This window comes from Hyla sarda, chromosome 4 (assembly GCF_029499605.1).
Source record: "Hyla sarda isolate aHylSar1 chromosome 4, aHylSar1.hap1, whole genome shotgun sequence".
Classification (NCBI taxonomy): domain Eukaryota; kingdom Metazoa; phylum Chordata; class Amphibia; order Anura; family Hylidae; genus Hyla; species Hyla sarda.
Genome location: NC_079192.1, coordinates 100,674,957 through 100,697,670, shown reverse-complemented (window position 1 = coordinate 100,697,670; position 22,714 = coordinate 100,674,957). Strand labels below are relative to the sequence as shown.

General features: G+C 42.6%; 1 protein-coding gene across 3 annotated transcripts in view; it reads right to left on the bottom strand.

Annotated features, from left to right (window-relative positions):
* PCSK6 (proprotein convertase subtilisin/kexin type 6) overlaps nucleotides 1-22,714 on the bottom strand; it is a 229,009-nt gene that overhangs the window by 5,985 nt on the left and 200,310 nt on the right. For all 3 annotated transcript variants that reach the window (XM_056571778.1, XM_056571776.1, XM_056571777.1), the window contains one exon: nucleotides 10,641-10,744. In XM_056571778.1, the coding sequence (XP_056427753.1) occupies nucleotides 10,641-10,744 (104 nt within the window). The remainder of the gene's footprint in view (nucleotides 1-10,640; nucleotides 10,745-22,714) is intronic.

Sequence of the window (22,714 nt, the reverse complement as noted above, 5' to 3'; positions counted from 1 at the left end):
TTTTGATAAATCTCCCTCCACCATTTTTCACCCTGACAGAGGTCAAAATTACCCTCTTGGCTTCTGTCTAGTAATGGCAGGGCTTTACTGGCTGTGTCCACATCATTTTATGTGAACACATTTGGCGTATATATGTAAGGCCAACTTGAAAGAGAAGCCTCGTGGATCATTGTGTGAAATTTCGCTTTCTGCAGACATTTCCCAAGAAGAATTTGTATTCCTGAACACAACAAATAGATTTTGTGCCAACCCAAGTATATTAAAAACAGCAGCAGTACTGTTAAGCCTAATGAAATTATAGACTGCAGCCATTGGGTTTTAGTGAAATATCTGAAGTGGAATAAAATGCAAATGATAGAAATTAAAATCAATGGTGCACTTTGTGGTTACAGACACTGAGGCTTCGTGGAAGGAATTGTCTGAATTAACTAGTGCGCTCACAGTACGTTCAGGTCACCTTCATCCACTAACACTTCATTTATCATAAAGGTTTGAATGGGAAAAATGACAGAAGACTTCCCATGTATGTGATGTCATTGCACGAATCATGGAACTGCCAAAGTAATGAAGACTATATGCATCCAAATCCACAGGGCATCAAGGATTTGCTTGTCTGCAAATGAGCTTGTGGTTCTAATATAAATCAGTGAAAGCTCCGCGTTCCCTCCGTCACCCTGCCTTAATGTAGTAAAATCTAGAAACACCTCTCAGCTATTCCAGCAAGGACTCACGTCACAGGTACGGTGGGGCCACCCAGACACTTCCCAAACTCTGTGTGTGTGTGGCAAAGCAGCAGAGTAGAAAAAGAGTCCCTCTACCGGGATCTCTGGATCGGAGCTAAAATAAAACATCTAATATGAACACACAATACCCTAGGCGTCCTAGGAAAATATACATAATAAACAACAAAAATATCCAGAACCTCAAGGATATCACCAGTATTTACGGGTACATGATGGAATTTACTGAAATAAAAAGACTGCTTCAAATATATGATCAATGAATCCTGACACAGGGCCCTTGTGATAGGAAGGGAATAGTAAAATTGTAAAAGATAATCAGCAAATAGATAGATGCACACTACTACAAAATGCTATTAATAAATTACTGAATGCACTTGGCCATAAGTTTTTTGCCTATACATATTCAAACATTTCACTATACTATACTATTATAATAAAGGGGTTGTCCAAAGACAGAAAATTTGGTTAACCCCTTAAGGACCCAGACCATTTTAACCTTAAAGGGGTATTCCGCCCCTGGCATCTTATCCCCTATCCAAAGGATAGGGGATAAGATGTTAGATCGCCGCGGTCCCGCTGCTGAGGAATCCGGGGATCGCTACTGTGGCACCCCGCCATCATTACTGCACAGAGCGAGTTCGCTCTGTGCGTAATGACGGGCGATACAGGGGCCGGAGCAGCGTGACGTCATGGCTCCGCCCCTCATGACATCACGGCCCGTTCCCTTAATGCAAGTCTATGGCAGGGGGCGTGAAGACCGCCACGCCCCCTCCCATAGACTTGTATTGACGGGGGCGGGCCGTGACGTAACAATGCTCTGGCCCCTGTATTGCCCGTCATTACGCGCAGAGCGATCTCGCTCTGCGCAGTAATGATAGCGGGGTGCCGCAGTGGCGATCCCCGGGGTCCCCAGCAGCTGGTGGCAAACTGACATCTTATCCCCTATCCTTTGGATAGGAGGTAAGATGTCTAAGGGGGAATACCCCTTTAAAGGGGTACTCAACTAGAAAACATTTTGGTTCTAAATCATCAAAGTTAAAAAGATTTTTAAATTCCTTCTATTAAAAAATCTTAATCCTTCCAGTACTTACCAGCTGTTCTATGATCCACAGGAAGTTCTTTTCTTTTTGAATTTCCTTTCTGTCTGACCACAGTGCTCTCTGCTGACACCTCTGTCCATTTTAGGAACTGTCCAGAGTAGAAGCAAATCCCCATAGCAAACCTATCCTACTCTGGACAGTTTCTGTACCCCCAGAGGTCTTATGAGTTTTTTTTTTTTTTTTTAACAAACAGTTTTTGGGGCAATTTAGTGGTTAATTGGGTTAAAATTTGGAATGTACTCTGGACTTTGTACATTGGGGTCAAATTATGGGAAATTAAAATGAATAGGGAAAATGTTGTACTCCATGGAAGTGTGATACTCCCTGAAGCAGTTTTTAATGCAGAGGCCCGGATGATCGGGGCAAGTGTCACACCTCCTGTTACACACTCTGCATTTTTTCTGGGATCGTCCCTTCTTTCCAATGTTGGGGACCTCACCTGGAAAGTCCTGGCCCGGGACGATCTTGGCACCTATAACTCCAGTTTCTTGGGAAGTCCGGCCTGCTCTTTCCCAGTCACCAAAGATCAGGGCCTTTAGGACTTCTTCTTGGAACTGGAGGAATGGAATGTCCCTGTGTTGCCAGTGTACTGGGACAGCAAAAAAAACAAAAAAGTTGTACATGGCAACCTGTACCTGAAACTTTTTTGTACCATACCCGGGTTTTCCGCATTGCGTTATATGTGCTATACGGTGAGATATACCGATTGCAGTCCAGAATACAATTAGGCTTGAGGACCTTTGTTGTGGTACCTCGCACAGGGACAGGTGAGCTGCCGTTACCATGAATAGTGGTCAGCATAAGGACATCCCTCTTATCCTTATACCTGACCAACAACAGGTTTTCATGGGTAAGGGCACGGGACTCACCCTTGGGCATAGGTGTCTGCAGAAAATTTAGAGGGAGGCCTCTCTGGTTTTTCCGCACGGTCCCTCAAGCGGACATGGATCTGGATGCAAGGGATGTGAACAGAGGGATGCTGGTATAAAAGTTGTCCACATGGTAACCCTTATCCAGCAATGGGTGCACAAGGTCCCACTAACACCCAGAGTAAGGGGACATTCTGGGGGTTCAATATGGAATTGTGGCTAACTTCTAGCCCTACAATCATAACAATTTTAGTACTATCAAATAGAATAAAATATAGTGGGAACTGCTGCTGTAATAAAAGTGCAATATTGGTACTTTTTTTATGACAGAAAAGTACAGAAAGTTAATAGGGCATTGTGTCACTTGTAGTCCTTGTGCATAAAATGTTTTTTTTCATAATTAAACAGTCTCGTCCTTTTCTAATTATAAGGTAATGCTCAAAATCGCCTGCTCTGACAAAGAATAAAACAATATGTTTGCCCTGGCAAGAGAATATAATGTTCTGCGTGCTCCTCAATACAGTAACTGTGTAAATGAACAAATAGTACAGCGGTGCTATGCATCTCTCATCTATCCCGCTGAGCGCAATGGGAGACGGGAGTTCGGATCGCGGCAGTCTGATCTTGCAGCTCATTGAGTTGGCGGCGCAACTCAGATGACACTGGCTGTATTGAGCCGGCACTGACCTTCTGCGGGTGTGTGCAGGTACTGGCAGCTGAGTGTTCGTCTGGATAAAAATTTGTGGACTTCTGCTCTGCGGCAGGTATATGTAACACCGCAGTCCTCAGGTCTTTGGGTGCAAGGAGTTCTTTGATTGACAGGGCACCAATTCGGGCAAGTAACAGTAAACTGGGCAGCAGCAGACCTTACTGAACAATGATATAGTCAGGTTGATAATCAAGCTGGACACATTTCAGGATCGCCATAGATCCTTTCCTCAGCGGGGGTACATTATAGTAAATAAAAACTGATTAATTTCCGAGAATATATAGGCACATCTTTAATTAAAAACGTCATTAGGTATTATAGTGAAACCCAGGCATGGATTTAAATGCCATCTTGGATGTCAGGTAACTAAAAGTGCAAACACAAAATACAAAGTATTATTTAACATAAAATATGATGGGTTTAATTATTTAATTAATTTAATGCAGTCTAATTATACTTATAGAAAATGGGAATAAATGAGGGATAAAAAAAATATATATATATTATACACACATATATATATATATATATATATATATATATATATATATATAAATGTATGTCAGATGCATCAAAACCGTAAGTGTAAAATGGAATATAAATGTATATATGTATATAACTGAACAGAGATGTTATATGTTGGAACATCAGGAGGAGGATGTTTGAGAAGGGCTCTCTGATAATATGTGAATGAGAAAAAATAATAAAAAAGGGAATATGGGAATAGAAAAAGAATAAGAACAATGAATCTCAAAATAAGAATCAAAGTCAAATAGATTAGAAATAAAGAAATAAAAGTAAAATAAAAAATAAAAAGAATTATGAAATAAACTTGAAGATGTTGCGCTTGTAGACTTAAAAATATTGATTGAAGGAATAGGAGGCAAGGAACCGCCAAAGGGTCCATCAGAGCGCTGATAAAACAGCCTGCCCCCGACGGACCATCAGGCCGGGCCCGACCCCCTGCTCAATTGTCCAAAAAATTCCAGATTTGAATTTAGACCTTTCGCCATTAATGACTCATTATTCAAAAAAAAATTCTGGATTCTGCTCTAGACATTCTATTTATGTAATTCCCCCCACGTCAGTCAGGTTTGACTGGCATGATTGCTTAATATCTTAATTGATTAGGGTTACGATTGTGGAAATCTCTGAAGTGCAAGGACAAGGGGTGTTTATTGTTTTTCTTTTTGATATTGTATCTGTGTTCAAGAATATGTGCTTTTAATGCACGCGATGTCCTGCCTATATATTGTTTATGGCAAGAACACTAATGTAAATCACTACCTTGCTCATGCAATTTAGAAATTCTTTGATCTCAAATTCAAAATCGTTGGCAGTGCTGGTAATCAATCTTCTTTTTAGGAAAATTTGGGCATTGTCCACACCTAAAGAAGCCATTAATGTCTAATACCATTGAATCTCTGTTTGTCTTTAAGTTCTGTAGAATGGTAGGAGCTACTTTTATTGCCAGATTAGGGGCCTTATTGTAGATCATGGGTTTTTTCTCCGGTAGCAAATCTCTCAACAATTTATCAATTTAATAACTCCCTCTATTTTTCTATGTTGCATGTTAAAAGGGATAATTAATTTTGGGACTTGAGAGTTTGGTGTATTGGCTGTAGTAATTGCAGGTTCAAAAAATGTCATCCTATCCAATTTACAAACTTTATCAAGTGAGATTTGGAGGTTGTTAATTGGATATTTTTCTCTAAGAATTGTTCTGTAAGTGTTTCGGCTTCCTTTTCAAACTGTTCAGGTATGGTACAACTTCGTTTAATTAGACAGTATTTGCTTGCCTCCTATTCCTTTTATCAATATTTTCAAGTCTTCAAGCGCAACATCTTCAAGTTTATTTCATAGTTTTTTTTTTATTTTCTCTATTTTATTTAACTTTTATTTATTTTTATTTCTACTCTATTTGACTTAGATTTTTATTTTGATATTTGTCTTTATTCTTATTCTTTTTCTATTCCCATATTCTCTTTTTTTCTCATTCACATATTATCAGAGCCCTTCTCCAACATCCTCCTCCTGATGTTCCAACATAACATCTCTGTTCAATTATATACATTTATATTCCATTTTACATTTACAGTTTTGATGCATCTTACATACATTCATATATATATATATATATATATATATATATATATATATATATATATATATATACACACACACACACACACACACACCGTATTTATCGGGGTATACCACGCACTGGCCTATAACACGCACCCTCATTTTACCAAGGATATTTGGGTAAAAAAAGTTTTTTACCCAAATATCCATGATAAAATGAGGGTGCGTGTGTGCGCATGTATACCCCGATATACCCCCAGGAAAGGCAGGGGGAGAGAGGCCGTCGCTGCCCGCTTCTCTCCCCCTGCCTTTCCTGGGGTCTAGAGCGCTGCTGTCGGCCCTTTTCACCCCCTGGTTATCGGCGCCGCTGCCCGTTCTGTCCCCCTGACTATCTGTGCCGGCGCCGATAGCCAGGGGGAGAGAAGCGGCGCCGACAGCCAGGGGGAGAGAAGGGGCAGCGGCACCCATTGCCGGCGCCGCTGCCCCGTTGCCTCCCCCCATCCCCGGTGGCATAATTACCTGAGTCCGGTCCGCGCTGCTCCAGGCCTCCGTCGTGCGTCCCCAGCGTCGTTGCTATGCACGGCGCGGCGCTCTGACGTCATGCGCCGCGCCGTTCAGCGCATAGCAATGACGCCGGGGACGCACGACGGAGGCCTGGAGCAGCGCGGACCGGACACAGGTAATTATGCCACCGGGGATGGGGGGAGGCAACGGGGCAGCGGCGCCGGCAATGGGTGCCGCTGCCCCTTCTCTCCCCCTGGCTGTCGGCGCCGCTTCTCTCCCCCTGGCTATCGGCGCCAGCACCGATAGTCAGGGGGACAGAACGGGCAGCGGCGCCGATAACCAGGGGGTGAAAAGGGCCGACAGCAGCGCTCTAGACCCCAGGAAAGGCAGGGGGAGAGAAGCGGGCAGCGACGGCCTCTCTCCCCCTGCCTTTCCTGGGGGTATATTGGGGTATAACACGCACACAGACTTTAGGCTAAAAATTTTAGCCTAAAAAGTGCGTGTTATACGCCGATAAATACGGTATATATATATATTTATATATTTTATCTCTCATTTATTATTGCCATTTTCTATAAGTATAATTAGACTGCTACATATCATATTTTAGGTTAAATAATACTTAGTATTTTGTGTTTGCACTTTTAGTTACCCGACATCTAAGATGGCATTTAAATCCATGCCTGGGTTTCACTATAAACCTTAGTTAAAGATGTGCCTTATATATACTCGGAAATTAGTCAGTTTTTATTATTTTATTATTTGTTATGCATCCAGCTTGATTATCAATTTGACTATATTATTGTTCAGTAAAGTCTGCTGCTGCCCAGTTTACCGCTGCTTGCCCGAATTGGTGCCATTGACAGACAGTGCCCTGTCAATCAAAGAACTCCTCACGCCCAAAGACCCCAGGACTCCGGTGTTACATATACCTGCTGCAGAGCAGAGGTCCACAAATTTCTATCCAGACGAACACTCAGCTGCCAGTACCTGCACACACCCGCAGAAGGTCAGTGCCAGCGTGTCACCGTGTCATCGGAGTTGTGCCGCCAACTCCAGGAGCTGCAAGATCAGACTGCCACGATCCAAACTTCCACCTCAAGTTGCTCTCGGTGGGATAGGTGAGAGATGCATAGCACCGCTGTACTATTCATTCATCTACTTATTGTTACTGTATTGAGGAGCACGCAGAACTTTATATTCTCTTGCCAGGGCAAGCATATTGTTTTTTTCTTCGTCAGAGCAGGCGATTTTGAGCATTACCTTATAATTAGAAAAGGACAAGAGACTGTTTAATCATGAAAAAAGTACCAATATTGCACTTTATTACAGCAGCAGTTCCCACTATATTTTATTCTATTTTATAATACTAAAATTTTTATTATTGTATAGCTAGAAGTTAGCCAAAAGGGCCCTGTGGCTTTTCATAAATATATCTTTGAGATATCATATTCATATAACTTTCAGCACTGTTATTTTTCTTCAATTTTGATAAGAGATTCATCTACCAAGAGCTCCCTGAGCAGTATTGTAGGCCTCCAAAAATTAGGCCCCAAAGTGATCTATGACTGGCCTCACTTTGTAAAGCCGGTCATAGGCAGGTTCACTTCGGGTAATGCAGGCATTTCCGAATGGCCTCAAACCGCTTCCATTTCATGGCAATACTGTAAAGCGGGGTCTGGTAGAGGATGTCCCTGCTCCAGTACTGCCTGACACTTGGTTTTTTGACTAGGACCATATGCAGCACGAGACCTCAAAATGTCCGCATTTTGGCTGCATCAATGGCGTACCAATCATTGGACCTAGCCAAAAACAAATCAGGGTGGAGGGCAATGAACTGTTGGGCGTACAAGTTCGTTTGCTCCACCATATGATTGACAAAGTAGTCACTGAAATAATAACTAAAATAGTCTATTTCAGTGTATCCGGCCGTGTCAATACGGATTCCTGAGTCGCCAACAAACTCAGGAATTCATGGCGGATATCCCTCGAGGGGTCTCCAGACAGATTCAACGCAAAGGGGCTCCGGTACGCTTGTCTGGGGGGGATCGGACTCCTATTACGAGCAGCATGGATGCTCGTACTAGTGTCGGCCACTGGGTCACTATCATGGGGTGGGTGTGGCCTCGCCTGGCGGAATCTCCCCCACCTTCTGGGGGGGCAAATCATCAGTGCTAGATGATGAGGAGGACGAGGAAGAACACAGAAAAGTAGGATCTTCCTCACTGACAGATTGGGAGATGGAGGGAAGGAAAGCATATGCCTCCTCCACCTAAAATGCCCTGCGGGCCATCACCTTTTTTCTACGGTGGTGGGGGGGAGGTCTTTGAAATGTGTAGTGCATGTGCTTGATGTGAACTATATATACAGTGTGTGATTATAAATCACACAGTTATAAAAAAATAAAAATAAAAAGGGGGGAGCCTAATGGGGCCCAGGTCATGCTGCAAAATCTGCGGTGGACCCTTGAGGACTTCAGGGGGAATTTTTTTTTACCTCCTACCTGTCCCTTTACACTGAAGCTCACCCTGCACTACACAGCTCTTCTTCAGCCCTGAGGGGCACAGATCTTGGCCAATGGGGAGGTCCCTGGCTTCTTCTCTTAGCTCTGCCTGCTGACTGAACTCTGTGGGCTTGCAGAGCTGAGAGAAGGTGACATTAACCCCTCCTCTGCAGGTTGTTATTGGTTGGACGATCGTCTGACCAATAGCAGCGTTCCTGGGGAGGTGACTCGATCGCCACCTCCCTCCAGCAACAGGAGGTGATTGGCAGTGTATACTACAATGCGATTGCTTTCTAATTCTGGGTCATTGGGTCTCACGTGACTCGTATGACCGGAATCACCGCAGATCGTCTGTGTGAATTCAGGACCCCCCCCCCCTCGGCCTTGTCATAGGATGCCTGCTGAATGATTTCAACAGGAATTCCTAAGTGGTTAAAAGGCACATTAAGCATAAAGAAGTCAATCACCTACCTCCACATCCCCTACCTCCACATCCCCTACTGCGGCTATTCTAATAATCCCCTATTCTTGCAGATGTGGGGGATCAGAGGAGTGTAGGTCTTACCTTTTTCTATTCTTGTGGGTATGTTCACACTACATAATTCCCACAGAATTCCGCTAGCGGAGAACTTTAACACTAGTGTGAATGGGTCTTCCGCACTGAGCAATTTCAGCAGCGGACAATTCCGCCACTGAAATTGTTCCGCGCAAAGAATGGACATGTTCCTTCTTTGAGCGGAATTCCGTGAGCTCTGCATATCAGTCAATGCAGTGCCGCGCAGTCCTACCACTGAAGAATTTCGGCTACGGCTGCCAGGCTGAATCTCCGCTCGCTGAATTCCATGAGCGGAGATTCAGTGAGATTTACACAGTGTGAACGCACCCTAAAGGAGAAGTCTCATATAAAAAATAAATAAATAAAAATGTATCCCCTAGCCACAGTATAGGGGATAAGTTTTAGATTGCGGGGAGTCCGAATGCTGTGGCATCATAAGGTATATAAAATCTGTGGATATGTTGTTTTCACTATAACAAGTACAAGAGGCACCAAATCACTTTTTAGTGCTGCAAAAGACCTGGAGCAAGACAGGACCTGTCTATTGTTGTCTATGGTCCACGGGTCCTGCAGTAAAGCATATCAATAAATGCTGTTAAAAACAGCTCAGGCAAGATGGCAGTTCCTACACTTTTTAACAACAATTCCTCAGTTTTCAAGAGCTCTGCTTACTGTCACAATTAGAGATGAGCGAAGTTACAGTAATTTGATTCGTCACGAACCTCATGGCTCGGCAGTTGCTGACTTATCCTGCATAAATTAGTTCAGCTTTCAGGTGCTCCGGTGGGCTGGAAAAGGTGGATACAGTCCTAGGAAAGAGTCTCCAGCCACCGGAGCACCTGAAAGCTGAACTCATTTATGCAGGCTAAAGTCAGCAACCGCCGAGCCGAGAAGTTCGTGACGAATCGAATCACTAACTTCGCTCATCTCTAGTCTCAATCTCAGACAAACAATGAGTCATTGACTGAGGATCGGTTCCGATCATGTTATCGGAGCACAGATGGTTCGAGTCTATGAGCAGTCTACCCGTGTCGTCATCACATGATCAGGAAACATCCTCAATCTCTGAATGTAAACAGTGAAGGTTGTCAATGAATGACAGTAAGCAGAGATCAATATGAAAAGTTATTATAAAGGGACAGATCTTTAGTTATTTGCTGAAACTGCATATGAGATACTGGATTTAAGATCGCTGCCAAATTTTAGTTGAATCTGCAGACAATATGATGGTCATGTATTCGCTTTCTTATTAAGCAAAGCATTCACAGTTTACTACAGAATGGGTAAAGGTTGTGCTTACAGAGCAACTGTGACTGATGACAACTTTCCTAACACTTCATGTCACAAAGCAACATGCACACATTGCATAGGAAAATTAAAAGTAGCAATTCAAAGCATATGCGCAGCCTTCACAAGTCGCTCCCCCAGAAAGCTGATGTGTGAACTTACAACTGGGAAAATTAATATTCTGCAACATAATAAAACTAGTGCCCAGACCTGCCAGGTTCCAGTCTACAAAGCAGACACAAACTGCCTGGAAAAAGTTCAGCCCAGAGGGAAAGATATCTTACCTACACATGACTGGCACGTTGCGTGGCACCTGTCACATTTCATCACAGCCGTATTAAAGAACGTCCCCTGCTCACACTCTGGCACACACATTGACCCTGAAAGGCTAAAGAGAACGAATAGAAAAAAAAAGTTCACAAAATGTCACTTTCATATGAATTAGTAATGAGGGAAAAGAAATGTCATTTTGTATGCAAAATATGGCCAAAGATAACTGTACACGTACTTCAAATTTCTGGTATTTTTGACAGATCTTCCGATGAGCGCTGTTGCTAGCACCTACTCCTGAGGCATATGCCCTGGCTCTGCTGTCTGTGCCAGCAATTATCACATTTCTCTTTAATCTGCATGTTCCACCAGCGCCAATGGTGCCCTAGGCACCTTCAGAGTTAACACCTTCAGCTCAAGCTTTGGGTTATATCCACATTCTATTATGGTGCTACAAGGGATTTTTTTTTTTTTAAATAAAAAGTAGATACAGGACACAATAGATTTTGTCCATACCCCCTGCATTTTGCATTGACATTAAATCTCACCGAAATACTCCCAATAAAAAGCCCCTGTCTTTTGTTGCCCAAGTCCATGGGGCTTGTTGTAAAGCATCTCTCTAAATGCAGATAAACAGCAGCGGCATTATAATGTAGAAAGTTGAAATAAAAAGGACAATGAGAAAATTTAAAAATTTGAAAATGAAAACAACATGTTTCAGTATATGGCTCTAACTCGCATAACAAACATGATCTCTTTATTCCCTATGTATACCTTTATGAAATCAGACATCAACGGAATCAAGAGTTTTTGAGTTTTATGTAGGATTATGTCAGTTTTCATTAATGGGGTCCTTTATCTTTGTGGAGAAAAGCTCCCCATTTTGTTGAAGCTACATTACACTTGTAGAAATCTTACAATAGGTTCATTAGAAGTCACCATGAAGAACCTATTACCAGAGAAAATGAGTTGGGTTAAATAAATTGTGTTTAGTCAAGGATAGCAATGTAATCTTTTAGGAAGAGTCACAGAAGTGTGTAAGTGTTTTCTCATCTTCTCAGCAGTTACCCCGGATATTGTGAAAAACTTCAAAAACCTGGGAATATCCAAATCATCTATGTGGGCTCAACTAGGAGGATGAGGATGATGAATCAGCCATCAAACAGTAGGAGGGACATGGTGTTCATCAGGGGTCAAGTCCTGCAGGAACATATGGGAACTGAGTTCCTGCACTTTATCCACAGCAAGAACCCCATTCCTATTAGTAGGACCAGCCCTTGAGTGGAAATCATGGGCAAGTTCCTTCACTTTTTTTTCCAGGACTTGACCCCTGGAGTTCATCTTATATGATAATTGATATGATAGTGTGTTGACATATGCTTAGTTAAAACATTATTTAGCAACTAGATTGATGAAATGTTAAGTAGACCTTTTAAAGATTGATTCAGTCAGGAATCAGGTGTGTAGATTTGTTTGAGAAAAAAAAAGTCGTATAAGCTTAAATAATCATGAAGGTAGTAAATAGAGGTCTATCTATGGCACCAAGCGCAGGCGGTAGTGGTGAAAATACTTGATACAATGACTATAGAAATACAGTGCACTGCTTTACATATCCATGGTCTTACACCTCTATTACTTACCTTAGAAGGTGAAGTATTGGCAGATAAGAACCATTTGGCCTACCTCTAGTTTGCCCAATAGTCTGAATACAAAGTTCAGTTTGACTGGTGTCAAACTGACTTCCTCATGGGACGACCTTTAGTCTGATAACTGCCCCTTCCCTTCTCACCCACCTGAGGGCCCTCCTTAAAGAATGGAGTAGATATATCTACTGGGATTTAAAAAAACATTTTTTTTACATAAGCTACTTTAGTTTTACGGACTCCTCCCAATCCCTGTCCAGTAGCCCTTTCTCTAAATGATACAGCGCATGATCTTGTCATTTATCTGGACAGGTGAATGTCCGAGGGACTCTTGCTTTCTACTGCACAGTTCTAAACTCAACGGTGGGTTAGGAGTGTCTAACTGGCTCCCCTAGCTAAATATTATGCACTCTCAGGCTCCCATATGGCTCAAAGTAGAAGCACATGACTGCTATCCCTGTATCGTACATGCTCTGCTATGGATTCCTCTCTCCTACATCCCCAACCCAATCATTAAACACTCGCTATGTCTCTGGGACAATTATGTATACAGCTGGCCTCCTATGCTTACATTTCATTTTCTTTTACCACCAGCATGTGTCACTTTTGCCACCTTTAACTGCTGGCTTTTTAGTGGCCTTTCATTGGTATATCATGTCATTTCAGTTGATGCCATACTTCCATTCATGACCCTCCGAGAATTTCCCAACTTTCCATCAGTAGAAATGTTCAAGTATTTAAACATTATATAGTATTTAAAAAAACACTATCAATTCTCTCTTGAAAAATACTACTCCCTGATCCCTTTCATGCATAGATGCTGCTGTACGTTGTATGTAAATAGTTTGAGGGTCTTCTAAGAGATGCTATTTTGGAGTATCTTGATAAAAATAAATGTATGACCCCATATCAGCATGGCTTTAAGAGGGATCGGTCCTGTCAAACTAACCTGATCAGCTTTTATGAGGAGGTGAGCTCCAGACTGGACCAGTGGCAATCGCTGGATGTTGTGTATCTGGATTTTTCCAAAGCAAATGGTGCCACATAAAAGATTGGTGCATAAATGAGAAGGATTGGGCTGGGGAGAATGTATGTAAGTGGGTAAGTAACTGGCTCAGTCATAGGAAACAGAGGGTGGTTATTAATGGTGCTTATTCTGATTGGGTGACTGTTACTAGTGGGGTACCACAGGGGTCCGTCTTGGGTCCTGTTCTATTTACTATATTCATTAATGACCTTGTAGAGGGGTTGAATAGTAAAGTAGCAATCTTTGCAGATCATACTAAACTCTGTAAAGCGGTAAACACTATAGAGGAAATGGATCTGGATAGGTTGGAGATTGGGCTTGGAAGTGGCAGATGAGGTTCAACACTGAAATGTAAGGTAATGTACATGGGGAGGAAAAATCCGGGCTGGAATTATGTATTAAATGGGAGAACACTTGGGACGACTGACGTGGAAAAGGACTTGGGAGTCTTAGTTAACAGTAAATTTAGCTGTAGTGACCAGTGTCTGGTAGCTGCTACAAAGGCAAATAAAATCATGTGGGGCATCAATAGGGGCATAGATGCCCACGACAAGGAAATCATTCTACCACTGTACAAATCACTAGTCAGACCACACATAGATTACTGTGTACAGTACTGGGCACCAGTGTACAAGAAAGATATAGTGGAGCTGGAGAGGGTTCAAAGACGGGAAACCAGAGTAATACGGGGAATGGGAGGACTACAGTACCCAGAAAGATTAGCAGTATTAGGGTTATTTAGTTTAGAAAAAAGACGACTTAGGAGAGACCTAAAAACTATGTGTTAATATATCAGGGGACTGTACAGAGATCTCTCCCATGATCTATTTATACCTAAGACTATCTATAACAAGGGGGCATCCTCTACGTTTAGAGGAAAGAAGGTTTCTACACCAGCACAGATGGGGGTTCTTTACTGTAAGAGCAGTGAGACTGTGGAATTCTCTGCCTGAGGAGGTGGTCATGGTGAACTCTTCAAAAGGGGTCTGGATGCAATTTTGAAGAGTGATAACATCGCTGGTTAAAGATACTAGATTTATAGGGTCTATGGGGGGAATTTATCATTGTATATAGAGCTTTTGTCTATTTTTTTTACGCAAAAATTTGCGCAAGAGGTTTTTTGTGTCTTTGCGCAAAATCTAATAAGAAGAATTCTATTCTATATTCTAAGAATTCTTCATAGCCATGTCTACGGTTAGGTTTACCTTAGAGCACTTTCTACTGTAGAATCGAATTGATTAACTGCATGTTTTTAAAAACGCAAAAAAAATGCGCAAATACACTTTTCTTGCGAAAATATACACCACCTCGGAGGACACGTACCAAAGTGTTCTAAAGCATCTGAGAATTATGTTAACTATTTTGGAACAGTTAGGACTACTACTCCCATCATGGGCAGACTCTGCCCATGATGGGAGTAGTAGTCCAGGGGCTGAGGTGCAGATTGCACTGGGTCATTCTCCAGAGTATGTAAAAGCCGGCGGCACATGCGACTACACTGCGCTGCTTGCCGGCTCCTGTATACTGTATTACATTTTATAATCCCTGCCAGGGAGGTGGGAGCTCTGATTGGTGAAAAGCTATTTACAAATCAGAGCTCCTGGCGGCGGGGATTATGAATTATGAGCGATGTATACATGAGCCATGTTCCACCGGCTTAAACAGTTAATAAATGCGGATCACAGCGGGTCTCTGTAGAATGACCCGGTGCCATCTGCCCCTGGACTACAACTCCCATCATGGGACAGAGTCTGTACCATGATGGGAGTAGTTGTAGTACCGCAGGGTTGAGGGATGGCACTTTCACATCCCCCGGCTGCGGGACTTTTAAGTCTACTACTCCTATCATGGACAGACTCTGTCCATGATGGGAGTTATAGTCCAGGGGCTGAGGTGCAAATCGCAGCAGGTCATTCTCCAGAGACCCGCTGCGATCTGCATTTATTAAGTTAACGAGCCGGCAGCACACGCGGCTACACTGCGCTGCCCGCCTGCTCCAGGCTCCTGTATACATCTCTCATACTTCCTAATCGCTGCCGCCGGGAGACGGGAGCTCTGATTGGTGAAAAGCTTTTCACCAATCAGAGCTCCTGTCTCCCGGCGGCAGCAGCGATTATGAATTATGAGAGATGTATACAGGAGCATGGAGTTGGCGGGCAGCGCAGTGTAGCCGCATGTTCCGCCGGCTTTTACAGTTAATAAGGTGCGGTACTACAACTACTCCCATCATGGTACAGACTTGGTCCCATGATGGGAGTAGTAGTTCAGGGGCAGAGGGGCAGATCGCACTGGGTCATTCTCCAGAGAACCGCTGCGACCTGCATTTATTAACTGTAAAACCCGGCGGCACATGTGACTACGCTGCGCTCCCCGCCGGCTCCTGTATACTGTATCACATTTCATAATCCCTGTCCGGTAGACAGGAGCTCTGATTGGTGAAAAGCTATTCACCAATCAGAGCTCCTGTCTCCAAGCGGTGGGGATTCTGAATTATGAGAGATGTATATAGGAGCCGGCGGGCAGCGCAGTGGAGCTGCATGTTCCGCCGGCTTTTACAGTTAATAAATGCGGATCGCAGCGGGTCTCGGGAGAATGACCCGGTGCGATCTGCACCTCAGCCCCTGGAATATAACTCCCATAATGGACGGAGTCTGTCCATGATGGGACTAGTAGTCCTAAAAGTGCTGCAGCCGGGGGATGTGCAAGTGCCATCCCTCAGCGCTGCGATACTACAACTACTCCCATCATGGGATAGACTCTGTCCAAGGATAGAGTAGTAGTCCAAGGGCAGAGGGACAGATCGAGCTACACAGTCCAGGCCTGACTCAGTTCTTATTATGCGTTTTGCATAATGGGAACAGAGCCTTTCTGGCAGTGTGTTCGCAAACAGGGAGACTCCAGCTGTTTAACTACAGCCCCAATGATGGGAGTTGTAGTTTGGCAAAAGTTGGAGGCTCCCTGTTTATGAACACACTGCATTATGTGCGCTCTCCCCAGGGGAGGGAGTGCAAAAAATGTAGTTACCCATATTTCTTGTTTTTCTTTCCTTCTCATTTCAGATACCTGAATGCAGAGGACTACGACGATGACCAACGTTTTTATTTTTATTTCAATAAAATGATTAACGAGGGCTGTGGGGGAGTGTTTTAAAAAAAAAAAATTTTTCTCAATGTGTTGTGTTTTTTATAATTGAATTTTCAGGCTTAGTAGTGGAAGCTGTCTTATAGACGAAATCCATTACTATGCCAGGGCTTTGTGTTAGCCCCAAAATCAGCTAACGCTAACCTCTAATTATACCCCCATTACCCACAGCCAAAGGCGTGCCAGGATAAGCCGGTACCAACAGGCCCAAAGCGTCCAAAATGGCGCTCCTGGGCCTAGGCAGTAACAGGCTGACGTTATTTAGGCTGGGGAGGGCCAATAACAATGGTCCTTGCCCACCTTGACAATGTCAGGCTGTTGCTGCTTGGTTGGTATCGGATACTGAAAAAAGGGGGAACCCTATGCATTTTTTTTTTATTATTATTTTAAATAAATAAAATATAAGTGTGTGGTTCCCCCATTTTTTCATTATCAGCCAGATACCAACCAAGCAGCAAAAGCCTGATAATACCAGGGTGCGCAAGGACCATGGTTATTGGCCCTCCCCAGCCTAAATAATGTCAGCATGTTACCGCCTAGGCCCAGGAGCGCCATTTTTGACGCTCCGGGCCTGTTGGTACCGCTCTTCCCGGCACCCCTGTGGCGGTGGGTACCAGGGAGCAATAATTGGGGATTAGCGCTAGCTGATTTTGGGGCTAACGCTAAGCCCTGGCTTAGTACTGGATTCTGTCTACAAGACGGCTTCCACTACTAAGCCTGAAAATTCAATCATAAAAAACACAACACATTGAAAAAAATGTTTTATAAAAAAAAAAAAAAAAAAAAAAAAAACTCTCCCACAGCCTTCGTTAACCCTTTTATTGACATTTAAAAACCGCTGTTCATCATCTCAATCCGCCGAATCTGATGTAGCCCTCTGCATTCACGTATCTAAAATGAGAAGACAACAAAGTCAATAAAACTACAACCATTTCTGTGATTTCTACACTATCAAAAAGCTGGTGTTAAATTTTTAACATGTAAAGCAGAAAATATACGTGGACACGCCCACTTTTACAAAACTGATGTGAAAAGTGTAAACAGCGGCACAAAGCTCTTTGAAAATGTGGTCGATACTTTCATGACTTTACTATTGTGCAGAGTGTTTGGCGCACACTGCTGCTCCGGCACTTCTAGCTATGTGAGCAGTGGACAGCGGGGAAATGCCACAGCTATGAAGTGTGAGGTAGGAGTGCACGGTAGAGCGAGGGGGGGTGTTTCTATATTTGCACAAGATTTATCAAAGGAGTGCACAACTTTAGTAAATCTTGAGCAAGAGTGTAAATTAGACAAGAAGTAAAGGGGTAGATGTGTGTCTACAATAGACACCTAATGATACATGTCCCCCTGTGTTACTATGTCTCATTCTTCTCTATACCAATCCTAATAATCAGGGATCATAAGCTCCCACCTTCAACAACACTACGTATTAACACTAAGTTGTCAGACACCAAGTGCCAGTAAATATTGGAAGATACCGTGAAGAGCATCCTCAACATCTTTATGCTAGTGGCATCCTATGAAGTCCTATTGAAATGATACTTCGTCTATGTCAGGATTTCCCATGTCGTCTCAGGGTCTTTAAATGCTGGCGACCTGGGCACGCTCTTAGATTTAGTGACACACCAGGCGGGCAGCAGGATTCTCATGCTGGATGTGTAAACATGCCATATCCGGCTAGTGAAGGGGCTGGAAGTCAAGGTGGCTTTACATCCCCTATATGCTGTAGACATATATACCGTAAATAGGCAATGTGCATACTCCTAGCTAGTACACAAAATTGTGCTTTATAACACAGGCAAGTGCAGTCCTCTGAACTATTAAATTAGATTATTTACCTTAAGTGCATATACAATACTGGTGTATTTGGGTGGGCAGTATGTATGAGCGCACCAGCGCCACGCAGTGTCTGGTTATATTTGGATAGCATATGATACTTTTTATTATTGGTTTTATGCAATACTGAGCTTCACGTATTTTTATTGCATCTTTTTAAAAATGTGATCTCAAAGTTATACATTTTATTTATAATTTATTTTTGGCTCAATTTTCTAAGGTATACAATATTTATTGGAGTCTATTCACATATTAACACTTTCTCTGTGAGTATGCATCATGGAATCCCTGTAGATCAGTGGTCTTCAACCTGCAGACCCCCAGATGTTGCAAAACTACAACTCACAGAATGCTGGGAGATTTAATTTTACAACATCTGGAGGTCCACAGGTTGAAGACCACTGCTGTAGATTCTAGAATTTAGCTCCTGTTTAACTCATAAGCCCTTGAAGGATTTACGCAACCTGTCTTAAGGAAATCTGCCATAATTGAGGAAAGTCAATGAGGGGCATTTATGAAAGTTTGCTTAGTTATGCAATTTTTTAGTTTGTTTTTTTTTCACTTCCATTCTGCTTACGTGCGACAAATTTACTTTATTGTTGCACGGTGTTAATAAGTTTTTCGCAGGTAAGAAAAAGCGGGAGTTTTTTCTCACGTAAGCGAAAACAATAGTCAGTTTCTGTTAGTTAAGCCAAGGTTCGGATGGAGTATATTTAGTAGGTTTTTAAAGCCTTAGCGACTTTTTTGCGAATGTCGCGGTTGATAAATTTCTGACTATGGCAAGTCAAAATTGTAAAAACGCTTATGTACGCCGATTTGAAAAAAAATGCTTTTCTCGTTCTCCTGGCAGATTGTTGCACGAAAAAAAGGGTGGCGCAATTGCACATTTTTTGCAACAATTTTATGCGAACAAACTCGGGTAAATCGGTCGATAAATGCCTGTCAATATCGTTAGTCTTTCGTGGATCTAAACAGACAATAGCATAAGAATGGAAATAAAAAGCCTGCATGCATTACTTCTCGGCCTCAAGTGTAGTATCTATTCTGATCAATTTAATATCTGATACGTACCCTTATCTGGGGACCATATATTAAAGGACATCTGCAGCGTGATACAGGATAGGGGATAAGTGTTTGATCGCGGGGGGTCAGACCGCTGGGACGGATCTCCTGTACGGGGCCGCGGCTGTCCCGTGCAGGGGGCATGCCGGCTGCAGCATGACGTTGCAGCCGGCAAACCTCCTCCATACATCTCTATGGGAGAGGCGGGGAGGCAGCGTTCGTGCCTCCCCGTCTCCCCCATAGAACTGTATGGGGAAGGGGAGGAGACGGGGCATCACCGTCGACCTCTAGGTCAACGCTAAGTCACCATGAGCGCTAATGGCGGCGCCCCGTTAGGGAGATCGAGGGGGGTCCCAGCGGTCGGACCCCCCGCGATCAAACACTTATCCCCTATCTTGTAGATAGGGGATAAGTGTATATTGCGCTGCAGTTGTCCTTTAAATGGATTTTTTCGCCATATGCATTGTATTATACAAAAAAGGCAGACATACCTAGCTGAGAAGACAGAGGTATTAAAAAGCATTTAGAAAGAATTTCAGGGAGCTCTTTTAGTCTTGTAACTATCCAAGATCACAGTAAAGACGATGAGTGCATTGGCAAAACATTTAGAAAAAAAATCCCTGAATAAGTAGCAAAGGGTCTCTGATACATAAAATAAATGTTTATATAGCAAAACGATTTAGTATGAAAACTTTACATAGATGCTTGCTTTCAAGGCTAACACTGGGAACTTATCCACACTGCATATTTTGCTGAGGATTACATGTTAATTGCTCTTTGAAGCACAAGGCACACTTTTTTACATAAAATGTTCATGCACTGAAGAGGGAGAAGCCAGAATTCTAAGGGTTTTACTAGTATTTATGCATAGCAAAGCACACTGTGCATACTGTCATAGGCACCCAAGACTGCATTGAGTCAGGGCCTGATTGACATCTAAATGAATAAAGAAAAAGCAGCTACTATTCTGAGTGGCATAATTCTGGCTACATCGGATGCTGTGCAACAAACCATAACCCAGGAGTCACTGGAGGTTACCAGAGCAAGTGGCAAGAGTGGTAAATAATTGCAGAGTACCCGCTCCAGGTCTAGTAAGGATAACCTCCTTTACTCTTTCCAATCTGACAACCTCTACCCTTTTTTTTTTAGACGCTTGAACACTCACTGCACACCACATTTGCCAAAGTAATGTCACATCAAATATTTAAAAATCAGAAATCTAAGGTTTTTTGTAGAAAAAAAAAAGCAGAATAGTCCTAGTACTGTATATTGTATATAAACTATCAGTAGGCAGAACGCATAGACAGCGAAGGCGAGGAAAGCTTTTTATAGGAAATCAACACAGAAAAGGAAGAGTATATATTTAAGTACCTGTCACCAAACTAAATATATTGTTTCTTATGTAATGATAAGACACTTTGCTATTTACTTGCTGTTAAAATTCTCAACCTTTATATGTTTTTAATGTGATTGAAAAAATGGCCACTAGGTGGCTCTGTTCTGTTACCTGCCACAAGTCAAGTTAGTTTGGTCTCCTCCCGGCCTTGCAGGAGACCAAACTCAGGAAGTGCATGTGGGGCATGGCGAGGCACAGTGAAGTTGCGCCTGCTGGGAAATGCCCACTTACTCCTGCTGGGAGCTCACACAATATGAGAAAGGGGAAAGTATGATACAGAGCTTTTTAAAGCTCGGCAAAATCTATTAAGGGCAGGAGGGGTGTTAGGAGTAATTAGGTAATAAATTGTGAGTTAGTTTAGAAAATATGGTTTGATGACAGGTACTCTTTAACGGAATCAAAACTACCACAAAAGGACACAGTTTTATATTAGAGGGGTAGAGGGTTCTGTAATATCAGGAAGTATTACTCTACTGAGAGAGTAGTGGATGCACGGAATAGCCTTCCTGCAGAAGTGGATGCTGCAAAACAGTGAAGGAGTTTTAGGATACATGGGATAGGTATAAGGCTATCCTTTATATAAGATAGGGCCAGGGACTTTTGATAGTATTCAGAATATTGGGCAGATTATCTGCCCACACATTTTATGTTAAATATGTGCATGGTTCTTTGGGTGCATAATACATGTAACATCCAAGTCATACAGTCCATTCTTACTACACATGCCTAGCTGTGGAGAGAAGTAGACTAGAAGCCATGTAATTCACCACTAGGCCAACAAGGCCCAGGTCGGCAAAAATGCCACCCCGAAACAGGCAGCACTTTTGCTCAGAGGGAGAGAGAGGATCTGTGCAGCAGTGTAAATAGCTTTTGAGCAGTTCTGAGAAAGTGGTGTGAGAGAGGCAGACTGTTGGGTCTGCAGGTTAATGAAACTTTGGCTTACTGAACGTGCATTATGGGTGGTATAAGGGTAGAGACGGATTGTTTCTTTGTGGGGTGGGTGGGAGGGTGGGGTTTATTGTATGTCAGTTGTTTAAAATGTTTGCAAAAATCTTTAATAAAAATTATCTGATTTAAAAAAAAAATAAAAAAAAAAATATTGCGTTTGAGTCGGCAGAAGTCGACTTCCAACCATCTCCTCAGCTGACACTACCCACCGCTCTATTATTGTCCTGCTGTGCTGGTCTTCGGGAAACGCCACCATCCCTCAGCCACTAACCATGCATGATGAAAAGCCAGGAGGGGGGATTTTGAATTGACACTCTGGACTGTCTAATTCCAGATTTCTCCAAGTGATTGAAACAGTTATGAAGTATAACAAGTTTTATAAGACTAATTCAGATAGCCAATTCATTAAAATCAGGTTCACTGAATTCTTTTTTGGAGTGTGGGCGAAAACTGGAGTACCAGGTAGAAACCCATACAAATGTACAAAAGCAATGTAGATGTTGCCCAGATTTGGACCCCCTTCCCATCCTTAGAAAACCCCTTTACCCTTATATTAGTGATTTACAAGATTTTTGTACTATTTTACTTCAAAATATACCATAGGCTCAACAAACAAAGCTGCTGTTCAGAGAAGGGGTCCTGAAAGTCAGTAGGTGAATAAAGTGGAAGAAAACATCAAACAACCACTAAAGGAATATTAAAAAAAAGGTAAAAAATTTGTGCTCTCGCTAAAACACATTAACATTTTACTAATATGTAGAGTTATCCTGTAAAATCTTTATTTGTCATGAAGCCATTTCCTATACAAGAGAGGAAAAAGCTTCTGAGATGAATGTGCCCCTGTGACACCAAGCGGATCAAAGAAGAATGTGCCTTTAAGAGTTTTACCTACACCCTGTACACACCATCCTGTAAACCAACACAGTGGTCCTTTCAAGCCCACCTCCAGATTACCTGTTTTTCCAGCTATAAGAAAATATTTTCTTTAGTCAATGTGTTGGTTTCTTTGAAAGCAAACATCCATACTTTTATTAA